We start from the raw sequence: 12,445 nt of genomic DNA on the forward strand, positions 1-12,445 counted from the left end.
CGAGGATTTGCTTGGTCCGGATAGCTCGCCTCAGTTTCTGCTTATCTGGGAGTTAGGGTCTTCCTTCAGATATAAGGGCTACTTGTGCACATAGAGTATCAGCTATCAAGTTTTCCCTTTCAGAATTTTGAAAGCAGATGCACATGTGTGTTTTCTTCTGGTCCACAAGGTTTCTGCTGAGAAGTTGCATTAGTCTAATGGGCCTTTCTTTATATGTGACTCGACATTTAGATTATAATATGCCTGGTGGTGGTTTTTAGTTCAGTTTTTTTTTCTTCTGCACATTCTTGTCTCTTGTGGAGGCCTCATGTTGTATTTTCTATTCACTGAAGTTTTTATTGGTTCATTTTCTCTCTCCCCCCCCTTCTCTCTCTCTCTCTCTCTTGTGGATTCCTCATTCACATCCTGTATTATTTTCTATTGTGCCTTAGAATCACTTTAAATTCTTTCTCAGGAATTTCCTTCCTGGGATGTATTCCTGGACATCACCTCTTCTTTTGGAGGGATCATGTTTCCATTTGTGTCATTAATTTCTTCCAAGTTTATGGAGAAGTTTTCTTAGGAAAATTTTGGTTAGGGTTAGAGGAGCTCAAAAAAAAAAATCTGTGTGATTTCTCCAAGCTTACTGTCAACAGGGCCTCCAAGTGCTGCAGTAGACGTCAGCAGCTCATGAAAGTGGTTGTATGGCTGTGGTGGATGTCGACTTATAAAAGTGCGTGCGTTCATGCCTCACAGATGTAAGCCCTTAGCGCACTGGGGCTTGTGACAGCTGCTACCACAGCCTGTGGGGTCTGGAGTAGCACCAAAGATTATGGTTTTGAGCCATAGGTCTCCCCTCTCTGGGACCTGCTTGGACCTGTGTTACCAGGAGCCACACTTCTGGAGCTACAGCCTGGGATGAATACAGGTGATACTAGGATCTGTTGGTACTGCTAACCAGGAAATCAAGGTTCTGGAAGCCGGAAGGGCTCTTCCCTTGGTCCCATGAGATGGAGGTGTGGGACCCAGATGCTCCCTTGTCCAAGCCAAGGAACATGCGGCACCAGCAGTTCTGACCTGTGGAGGACCTGCACAGGCGAGATCTAGGTCACTGGCATCCAGGCCCCTAGGCCGCACCGGGACAACTCTGATGGGGTCAAGGCAGTTACATTCTTGGAGCTAAAGGACACGTGTGAGTGAAATCGGGATTTTGCAAGAGTGGCCCTAGTACCAAGGTTGTGGACTAGAGTGGAGACCTTCCCTTCTTACCACAGGCAGGAGAGTCTCGTTCTGATGGCTATGGAAGCTGTGAGATGCCAAGAACATCTTCTACCACCTGACCTAAAGCTTCTGGTGGTTAAGCTTTAGTCAAATTGTTTTCTGAAACTTTTTAATATAGTTTTTATTTCTTAATTTGCAAGAGAGAGAGAGGATGTGACAGGGCTTCTAGCCACTGCAAACGAACTCCAGATGCATGTGCCCCCTTGTGCACTTGGCTTACGTGGGTTCTGGGGAATTGAACTTGGGTCCTTTGCAGGCAAGCGCCTTAACTGCTAAGTCAACTTTCTAGCCCCCTCAATTGTTTTCTGTCAGCACCAGCTGGTGGAATAGTCTGAGCTCGGGAGGTTGGAGGAGGACCTGGGGGGAGTTCCTCCTCTGGAGCAGAGCAGGCACATTTAGACCGGCCAGCTCCCTAAACAGGACATAACGCTAGTAAGTGCCATGGATTTTTCCTAGACCTCCGACACTTTACCTTTGGCTGGTAGCACTCCCCACCCACAGCTGAAGATCAGGGGTAGCAGTTGTGAATGGCTTTGTGCTTTTCTCTTGGCTCCCCTCCTGTTTTTATGTTGTAGCTGCATTTGAACTCTAGGCCTATTGGGCTCCTTTTCACTTATCTGGGATAGAACAAGGGGAGGAGTGGGCAGTGAACCGGCTTGACCTGGGCTCCAGTTCTGAACCCCTGTGACGCAGAACACCGGCTAGGAATCCAGAAGTGCATGTGTGCTTTATTACCGTCTCTCGGGTCTCAGGCCCTGTGGCGTGTCGCATTCCTTACTGCACTGTGTCACTGCGCTTAGCCAGCCCCCACTTACTGCTACTCTGTGGACGTGCTGGAGTCAAGGGGGACGCAAGCCTGACCCAATGGGGGGGGGCGCCTCTTGACAAAAGCTACATGTTACACACAGTTCTTGCTCCAGGAGTGAGCTGATCTGTTATTCACTAAGGTGCCGATACAGGTGACAGAAACTCAACTTCAGGCCAGGCAAATCTGTGCCAAGTGCTTCCCTTGTCCAGGTGTCCAAGGACCCTGTGTATGTCTCATGGTCCCCGACATATGTTCTGGCCTACCCGAATTCTCCAGGCTGCCCTCTGCTGGATATAAGGTGGGAGCCATGTTCTCACGACAGACCCTGGAAGTGAGAACATATGATGCTCAGATTTCTTCCCATACTGCTCAGAGGCCCTTTCCTACCCACAAAGAGGACACCATCAGTAACGTTTAGCCTGGAGCTGCTCAGGGTTCAGACTTCTGCATGTGGCACGAGGAAGGGAGCTTTCTCTGTCAGGACCTGTGCTAGAACAGCAAGAGCTCAAGTGAACAATTGTCCCCCCAGGCCCGATTCTGTCCATCTCAGGCAAGTAGGATGACTGACTCACTGCTTTGCCTGAGACTCTCCCAGGCTCACCGTTGAAATCCCCGTGTCCCCAGGCACAGCAGATAACATTACCTATTTCTGAGGGTGGCTGGAGGGATGCCACATCTGCTTCAGCTTAAGTATGCTATCCTGTGTCGGCTTCCTGGGGCTGCTGTCGCTGAACTACGCACTGGCTCACAAGCTGTCTTGTCTCAGTTCCGATGGGCAGAGCAGCTGAGATTTTTTGGGGTGGGGTATCCTTACTATCTCCTAGTCTCTGGTGGTTTGCCAGCAAACTTTGTAGCATTCCTTGGCTGTAGATACATTCTCCTATGTGGCTCTCCTGAGAGAACCTCCTGGTGTCGTCTTATGGTGGGTTGTCCCCTTTTTTATGAAGATACCAGTCACTGGATTATAACCCACCTAATTATTGCTTTATTTTTAACTTGATTGTCTCTCTAAAGGACCCTATTCCTAATCAAGGTCATGTCAGCAGAAATTATACACACACACACACACACACACACACACACACACACACATACACACACAGTTTTTGAGGTAGGGTCTCATCTAGCCTCGAATTCAGATCTTCCTACCCCTGCCTCCCCAGTGCTGGGATTAAAGATGTGTGCCGCCATGCCTGGCTTCTTAATATTTTATTTATTTTTGGTGCAATTAAAAATATAGTAAATCCAGGTGTGGTAGTGCACGTCTTTAATCCCAGTACTGGGGTGGCAGAGGTAAGAAGATCACTGTGAGTTTGAGGCCACCCTGAGACTACATAGTGAATTCCAGGTCAGCCTGGGCTAGAAGCGAGACTCTACCTCGAAAAAAATACAAAACACTCCCCCCCCCCCTCTCTCTCTCTCACACACACACACACACACACACACATATGTGAAGGTTAGCAATAGTGACTGTCTTTGGAATTATCAAAAAGGAATGCATCTTGATCCAAAGCCCAAGAGCAGGCAGCATGAAGGTCCCCTCTAGAGTGACCAGAATTTAGTAGCTGGGAACCAAGTCAGTCAAAGGCCTTTGCTCTGCTTGTTGTAGATGGAGCAGATGAGGAGCGAGCTCCTTCAGGAGAGAGCTGTGAAGCAAGACCTGGAGTGTGACAAGATCTCCCTGGAGAGACAGGTGAAGCGCGCCGGCTTTGGGCTGGGACACTGGAGGGAATAGGAGAGAATCACTCAATTGTGTCACATACTATCCATGTCAATCCTTGAGCGCAGGCACAGAAGCTGCCCCTCCCCTTGCACATGTGTAAAAGAACTGCCGTAACCATTTCATTCAGGCCCATAGGGAACATGTTCAGATCTTTTCCTATGACCCTCTAGGGCCTGCATTCAACATTCTCTGCAATAACCTGGGCTCCCTGGGTGCCTAGGCATGAACCAAATTTCTGGTTCCACCCCATATTCTGCTTGGCCTCAAGCGCCCGGGAGACACAGCCCCTCACGAGCTCCCTGTCTGATTTCAGAACAAGGACTTAAGGAGTCGGATCATCCACCTGGAAGGTTCTTACAGGTCCAGCAAAGAGGGCCTGGTGGTGCAGATGGAGGCCAGGATCGCAGAGCTTGAGGACCGGCTGGAGAACGAGGAGAGGCGAGTCCAGCTGGGGTGGGGCAGAGGACCTGCTGGGCCAGGGGCCGTGGTGGCCTGAAACTTGGTAGATTCCCAAGCTGTGCTTGCTGCAGCTTTCTTCATCCCCTAAACATGCATACCACCTCGCTCTGAGGGCTGGGCGCTTCCAAGCAGAACCTGGCTCTCAGAGGTAGGGTGGCTAGGAAAGATGTGGGAGTAGAGAGGGCCCAACACTGCCTCCCCACGCCACGTCATGATGCTCCGAGCTAACTGCAGTCCCAGGATAAACCTGACTGGTCCTTTTCTAACAGCATGACACTGGTCATGCACACGTGCCTTCAGAAGGACTTCCAGAGAGTCAGGCTGGATCAGACCCCGAATGCTGGGAGCCTGGGCCTTCCAAATGTAACTCAGGACATGTCCTTCTTGGAGCCCTGCTTCTCCATCTGTAGAATGAGCTGATGGGACACTCCTATCCCCTCCTCCCGGCCTCGGCCTCCTGCAGGGCTGAGTGGATGCTTCATTCTGCTCCCCCCCCTACCCCCCCTCAGGGACCGAGCCACCCTTCAGCTCAACAACCGCAGGCTGGAGCGGAAGGTCAAGGAGCTGGTGATGCAAGTGGATGATGAGCACCTGTCACTGACTGACCAGAAGGACCAGGTGAGGGAGCCAGTGGAGGTGGGGTGCACCAGGGCTTCCCAGACTACTGAAGTGAGGCATTTCAACCCCCCTAACTTGACTTTCAAAAAGGCTGCGGCTGCCCCCTCACCCTTCCCTCCCTCCCAATGCAGCTGAGCTTACGTCTGAAAGCCATGAAGAGGCAGGTGGAGGAGGCCGAGGAGGAAATCGACAGACTGGAAAGTTCTAAGAAGAAGCTGCAGCGGGAGCTGGAGGAGCAGATGGATGTGAACGAGCAGCTGCAGGGACAGCTCAACTCGATGAAGAAGGACCTGAGGTGGGAAACGGGGGGAGGGGTGGCCCCAAGTGCTTGAAATGCGTTCAGAATGTTCCTACTCCTGTTGCTTCAAGTCAAGTTTCCTTCAAGTTTCCTTTGGGAGCCTCCCTGATGTCCCAGTCTGAGAGCCCCACACATCTGTGGAAGGCCTAAATGTGGCAGTAGAGGAGGCTAGATGGCTGCTGCGTGTGGGGCCTAGTCCGTGCTCAGCCTTTTCCTGCAGGCTTCAGCTCACTGAGACCCTGCACACAGGCCTCAAGATGGGTGTAGCATTTAAGGAGGACTCACACTAAAGTGTTATCTACTGTCTGCTACTGTTAAATTGTTGTATATATGGCTGGGAAAATGGTTCATTTGGTAAAGTGCTTGCTTTGCAAGCATGAAGACCTGAGTTCAATCCCCAGGACTCATGTTTTTTTTTTTTTAAATGCTGGCGTTGGGTGTGGTGGTGCACACCTTTAATCCCAGTACTCGGGAGGCAGAGTTAGGAGGACCACCATGAGTTCGAGGCCACCCTGAGGCTACATAGTGAATTCTAGGTCAGCCTGGGCCAGAGTGAGACCCTACCTCAAAAAAACAAAAAAAAAAACAAAAAAAAAAAAAAAGGAAAAAAAATGCTGGGCATGGTGCGCTGCATGTTTGTAATTCCAGGGCTGGGGACAAGCAGATCCCTGGAGCTTGATGGCCCCACAGTCTAGCCCAGCTGACAAGTTCCAGGCCAATGAGAGACCCTGTTTTAAAAAAGGTAGATGAAGGTCTCGAGGAAAGACATTCAAAGTTGTCCTCTGACCTCCATGCACATGTATTCCAGCATTAAAAAATATGTATGTAGGGGCTGGAGAGATTGCTTAGTGGTTAAGGCACTTGCCTGCAAAGCCTAACTAACTATTCATGTTTGGCTCTCCAGGCCTCACGTATCTGGAGTTTGATTTCAGTGGCTAGAGGCCCTGGTATGCCAATTCTCCCTCTCACATTAAAAAAAACATATATATTGTATGTAATCCACGGTGACTAAGACAAGATGCGATCAGTGCCAACACCACATCCAACTCTACAGGAGTTTGGGCCAAAGGAGAAATGTTGGTAGTACTGACGCTGGCCGGCGCTCTCAACCCTCGTTTCTGGGTGGTGCTAAAGGGAACAATAGGTGTGGATGAGTCGATGGGCTTTCTATGCATGCGCCGGAAATGGAAGCCTGGCGCCTGAGACCCTTCCTCCCACCCCAGCCAGGGTCTAAAAACGGGCCCCTTGTTTCTTCCCCAGGCTTAAGAAGTTCCCCAGTAAAGTGCTGGATGACATGGATGACGACACGGACCTCAGCACGGACGGGGGCAGCCTCTACGAGGCACCGCTGAGCTACAGCTTCGCAAAGGACAGCACCGTCACCAGCCAGGTCTGAGTCCACTCCTGCGTCTGCGTTCGCACTCCGCCATCACCCAAAGCAAGAGGCGACAAAGAATGTGTGGACTCGAGACCCACGGCCACCACCTCGTGGGCCTCTCCAGGGTTGCATGGCCCAGAGAGCTGCTGCAGTTAAATGAGCAACGGACATCACCTCCTACTGATGCATGTTGGGAAATGCCATTTGGTAGGATGAAGCCTGTCTGTGGTCGCCTCTTGCATCGCTGCCCCTCCTTCCCCCAGACAAGAGAAAGGCTCCCAAATTCTCACCTAGTAGCCACTGTGCAGGGAGGGCACGATATATATAGATAGGCTGTACATATTTTAAACCAGACCTTCTCACAAGACTGCTGCTGTTCCATTTTGGAATGTTCCAGAATCTTCATAAAGTTCGCACATCTATACTGAGTCTTCCTTTTAAGAAATACCAGATTTTAAGTATTAAAAAGCAGAGGCAGAGTAAAGACCGCTCTGGAAAAATCAGACTTGGGACAAAGGAATGGTCGCCATGATAAAATGAGTGCTGGAGAACCAGCTTGCTGGCAGTCACATTTACGGACAGGCTGCGTCGGCCGCCTTGGTTGCTTATTTTACCTAGGATTATTTCTGAACTATGCAAAGACTAGTTCCCACTTAATTGATTTCTTTTACATAGGTGGAGTGGGGAGACTGGTAGTGTCTGGAATGGGGTGTGGGGAGAGGGGCTAAGCAGGTGTGGGGCTGGTCAGAGGAAGATGAAGAAGGTGGGGGGGCAAGCTGGAGCTCAGAATGGTGTTGAGGGGAAGGAAAGAGTTGGAGGTGTCTGCAAGCTAAATAGGGTTTCCAGCCTCAGCCTTAGGCGTGGGTGAGGTCTTAGAGCAAGGGCTTGGGTAGGCAGTGGCCCAGAGAATTCATGACGATTGCCATGGGGTCCTACCTCATGGATCACCCCCACCCCCCAGATGGATCCAGAGTGACCGATTTTGAAGGCCAAGTCTGCCTCCGACATCCCCAGGGTCACTGTCACCCTTGCCTCTGCTTCCCTCGCTGGATGTGGAGAGATTTCTCCTTTAGCCACTCATCCATTTAGGAAATACGTATGGAGTACCAAAGTGTGCCAGACCAGCCCTTGGCACCAGAAACCCAGCAGTGAGAAGTAGCAAGAGCTGTTGTTACCATTGGAGTGCAGGCAGCAGTCCCACAAGTCAGTAGCCTCAGAGGAAGCGCTCTGCCCCCTCGGGAACACAGCAAGCCTGAGGTTGGCTCTCTGGAGCTCATAGGAATTCTCTGGCCCCTCGAATGTTCCCATTCCATCACGAAATATTTGCAATAAGCCCATCCAGAAGTGCCTCAGTCCACTCACAACCAGATTTAGGCAAGAAAGGTCTGCAAGCCACAGACGTTAGCAGTCGCCCATCATTCTAGTTGGTTCTTTCCATTAGCCATGAGGCTGGTTAATAACAGTTGTCCCTGTGAAAAGTCCATCACTGGAAACAGTAGGCAGGCTGAGGACGGCACTCCCCTGTGCCCTAACGGTCAGCGGTGAGCCGGAAGTGCGGCGTAGTGGGCGGGGGACACCCGCGTGAGAGGGGTGTTTGCGAGGCCAGGTTCGTCACTTTACCCAGGACCTTGATGGCTGCTGTCTGGGGATAGGTCAAGACCAGGGCCCCGGTCCTTCCCAACTTAACCATGCCGTCATTGCTGGAGTTTATTATATATGCCTGTTTCTTTTCTCTTTACTGCTTTAATCCTGTTCAAGAGTATTTTCTTTAGCTAGCTTCAAAAATATTTTATGTTAAAACAAATATGGGGCCAAATACAGTGCCGAGGAGACAATCACCATATATCTTTCATAATTATTTTCCTGCTTCCAGGCACCACCCTGCCATGCTCACTGGCATACTCTATTGAGTTTTGCTGCCTGGCATGGTTTGGTTACTATGCATCTCCATGGGGAAGAGACATTCTTATTATGGCTACCTCCATGTAAAGCAAGATTTCCTTTCAATAAAACTGTCACCTGACAGGAATCTTGACTCCTCTGTTATTTTCATTCCTCTGATGCCCACCAAGAAACTACCAAGGTTGGGGAGGGGGTGCCGAGAAGACGGCTCAGTGGTTAAAAGCACTTGCTGTTCAAATCTGTCAACTAGAGTTTGGATTCCCAGAACCCATGTAAAAGCCTGACACAGTGGTGCAGGCATCAATGATCACAGGGCACCTATGGCACCTATGGCAAGGTGGGAGCCAGGAGAATCCCAGGAGCTCGAGGGCCAGCTAGCCTGGCACATGCAGCATGGGACAAGAGACTCGTCTTACACAAGGTGGAGGGAGAAGAAAACACCCAGAGGTTGTCCTCTGACCTCCACATGCATGTTGTGGCACTTGGGTGCCCATAAATTTACACACACACATGAATTACCAAGTTAAGTGCTGGTGGTTCTCCAGCCTCACAACCAAGTTCCAAGTAGAAGAGTGTGGAGTGCTCAGCAGTGAATGCTGAGGAGACAGATCACCCTGGACTAGGGTAATGTTCTAACAAACCCGAGCTTCTCTTTCCAGAATATGGTGAAGGGGAAGCGTTGTCCAGAGCTGACAACTGAGGGGTTGAGAAGATGGGTCAGCAGGTGGACTGCTTGCCAGGCAAGCATGAGGACCTGATTTGGATCTTCACTCACATCAAAGATGGGTTCAGTAGTGCATGCCTGTAATCCCAGAGCTTGGGAGCTAGAGGCAGAGACAGGAGGATCCCTGGGGCTTTCTGGCTAACTAGTTCAGCGAGAGACCCGCATCTCAAAGGATAAGGTGGCAACTCCACAAGCATGCACATCCATCCATGTGCACATGCACAAGATCATGCACATGCATGTCACACACATATGCAAAACGTTGAAAATAGAATCAGCAGACACCCCATTTATCCCCTTTTCTGAACTCGAGTGGGCTGTCCTGCAGTGTGTGTGTGTGTGGTCTCTGGGCCTCACACCATGGGGTCCGTGCTGCCATTTCACGGAGCACCGAGTGTCCCTTCCCCAGGAGGGAGCTATACTGGTGATGCTCCTCAGCTCCATATCCGCCCAGACCTTCCTCTACTGCTCTATGCAGCATGTTGGGATGGGTTCCCCTGGGACTTGGGTGACCTCCTGTCCTGCCTTCAGTTCTAAAGGGACCCACACTTGCTGCCGTTTTTCCTGCCTGGGCCCCTTGGCATCTCTGGTGGGCTTTCCCAACACTGTCCTTCCGTGAGCCCGGAAAGAGCGGCCGATGCCGGTTCCAGCCCGTGCTGCCGCTGCAGCTCTCCTGCAGCCCCTGATAAGCCTCATCCTCAGGAGTGACCCAAGTGTGGGCGAAGTCTTCCCGTCTCAGCAAGTTCTCAAAGCCGTTGCAGAAATTATATTTGCTTTGGTTAAAGTCAGATCTATTGAGGCATAACAGCAATTTATAGAGAAAGCTCTCTTTTCCAGTGGTGTTTTACACTCAGTTTGCATGCAGGCCTCTGTAAATAGCTCCTCAATGAGAACCCATGGGACAAAGGGTCAGAGTGACACCTGAGCTTCCACAAGGAATGTGCTCAGGAGGCCTGGAACACGAGGAAAATGTTGGGTTAAGGCCTGCAAAGCCTAAGGACCCAGGTTTGATTCCCCAGTACCCATGTAAGCCAGGTGCACAAGGTGGTGCTTGCATCTGGAATTTGTTTGTAGTAGCTAGAGACCCTGGCACACCCATTCTCCCTTTTTCAATTTTTTTTTTTTAAAGAAAGAATGGGGCTAGAGAGATGGCTTAGCAGTTAAGGTGCTTGCCTATGAAGCCTAAGGACTGAGGTTCGATTCCTTAGTACCCACACAAGCCAGATGAACAAGGTGGCACATGCATCTGAAGATCATTTTTAATGGCTAGAGTCCTGGCACATTCATTCTCTAACTGCCTCCTTCTCTCCCTTCCTCCCTCTCTCTCTCTCTCCCACACACTCTCTCAAATATTTTTTTTAAAAGAATGTCCTCCCAGGGCTGCCTTCCCTTCCCCCACATTCTTGACATTCCGCCCTTATAGACATTAACACTAAGAGTGACTTTCAGAATTTCTCTGTTCTAAATTTCCAAGTGATAGGAACTTGCTATCGAGTTGTTTTCCGCATCAGGGACTTAAGGAGCCCCAGTTTCAGAAATGCCAGACCTGCCAGAACAGTCTGCACACCTGGTTCTGTTCTAAAACCTGCTAAGCACACAGTGTGTTGACCCAAGTCTCCATCAAGGAAGAAAGAGTGGCGTGTGTCACCGCTGACTTTATTAAGTAAGCTATTGTGTGGTGGGAGGAAGCACGGTCCCCACAGGCAGAGTCTCTGTCGTGTGGCCTCCCCACAGATTGTCAACAACCCCCAGAACTTCCAGCGGCATGCTGAAGAAACAACAGTTTTTGGGGGAAAGATAGAAACTTTGGTGCAAGAGAAACCTAAGTCTTGGGAAAGTTGTGTGTTTTGCTGCTGGTCACATATGGAGGAAGGTGTGTGCGTGTGTGTGCGTGTGTGTGCGTGCATGTGATGTTTGTAGAACCGGACAGCAAGGGTCAGGCATGGTGATGATGAATCTTGATTGTCAACTTGATGGGATTTAGCATCACCATGGAAACAAATCTCTGGGCCTGTGTGTGAGGGAAATCTAGGTTATCTAGGTTCTAGTTAGGTTAAGTGAGTGAGATGGAAAGACATGTCCTAAGTGTGGGCCACACCACTCCATAGGATGGGGTCCGGGAATGAAGAAAAAGGAGCAAGAACAAGGGGCTGGGGAGAGGGGCTCGGTGGACAAGAGCACTTTCTGTGCAAGCATGAGGACCTAAGTTCAAGCCCTAGCACCCACATAAAAAGTTGGGTATGTCCGAGTATGCTTGGAATGCTAGTGCTGCAGAGGGCAGAGACAGGAATGTCACTGGGATTCCCTGGCAGCCAATCTAACCAAATTCTGGTGCAAGCTCCAGGTCTGCTGAGAGACTGCCTCAAGGCAGTAAGGCAAAAGAGCTAGAGAAGACACCTTATATCCTTCTCCACAGGTGTGCATGGGGCACATGCATCTGCATACATGCATTCATACTCCCCACCCCACATACACTGAAAAAAAGGGGGCTCAGCAGTTAAGGCGTTTGCCTACAAAGCCAAAGCACCCAGGTTTGATTCCCCAGGAACCACGTAAGCCAGACGCTCAAGGTGGTACATGCGTCTGGAGTTCATTTGCAGTGACGTGCCCACTCATTCTCTCTCTTTCTCAAATAAAATAAATAAAAGTTTTTAATGCATTTTTATTTATTTATTTGAGAGTGACAGAGAGAGAGAGAGAGAGGGAGAATGGGTGAGCCAGGGCCTCCAGCCACTGCAAACGAACTCCAGATGAGAGCACCCCCTTGTGCATCTGGCTAACATGGGTCCTGGGGAATCAAGCCTTGAACCGGGGTCCTTAGACTTCACAGGCAAGCGCTTAACCAGCAAGCCATCTCTCCAGCCCAAATAAAAGTTTTAAAAAATAGAAAAGCAAAGGCAAGCTGAGGGCCGGCATCCACCTCCACCTGCCGCCTGGCTGTGGACACATGTGGCCAGCTGCCCGAGTGCCTGCTGCCATGCCCCCCACCACGATGGACTGTGTCCCAGAAATCAATGCTTCCTTCCTTAAGTTGCCTGTGCTGGGCATTTTGTCACAGCAATGAGAAAAGCAACTCACACAGGCGCTGAAACTGAGGAGCCGGCCTTCAACCTTGAGGAGCTCACTGAATAGTTCCAAAGGTGGAGGTGGTGGCGGTGAGGAAGGGCGGCGAAGGCCTTCGTGGGTTTGCCACACTCAATTTGTCCTTCCTCTTGCTTTGCCAGTGCTCAGTGGACAATGTCCAGTTTTCCCTAAGCCTGTGTGCCATCCAGTGG

At 50.4% G+C, this 12,445-nt stretch overlaps 1 protein-coding gene across 1 annotated transcript in view; it reads left to right on the plus strand.

Moving 5' to 3' along the window:
- The window catches only part of Cgnl1 (cingulin like 1), a 165,283-nt gene extending 158,009 nt beyond the window's left edge, over window positions 1-7,274 (plus strand). Inside the window, exons 15-19 of the mRNA XM_004662497.2 lie at window positions 3,678-3,761; window positions 4,105-4,229; window positions 4,760-4,868; window positions 5,000-5,163; window positions 6,427-7,274. Coding sequence (XP_004662554.2) covers window positions 3,678-3,761; window positions 4,105-4,229; window positions 4,760-4,868; window positions 5,000-5,163; window positions 6,427-6,562 — 618 coding nt within the window. The 3' untranslated portion in view covers window positions 6,563-7,274. The remainder of the gene's footprint in view (window positions 1-3,677; window positions 3,762-4,104; window positions 4,230-4,759; window positions 4,869-4,999; window positions 5,164-6,426) is intronic.
- The last annotated feature ends 5,171 nt before the right edge of the window (window positions 7,275-12,445 follow it).

This window comes from Jaculus jaculus, chromosome 10 (genome assembly GCF_020740685.1).
Source record: "Jaculus jaculus isolate mJacJac1 chromosome 10, mJacJac1.mat.Y.cur, whole genome shotgun sequence".
Lineage (NCBI taxonomy): Eukaryota > Metazoa > Chordata > Mammalia > Rodentia > Dipodidae > Jaculus > Jaculus jaculus.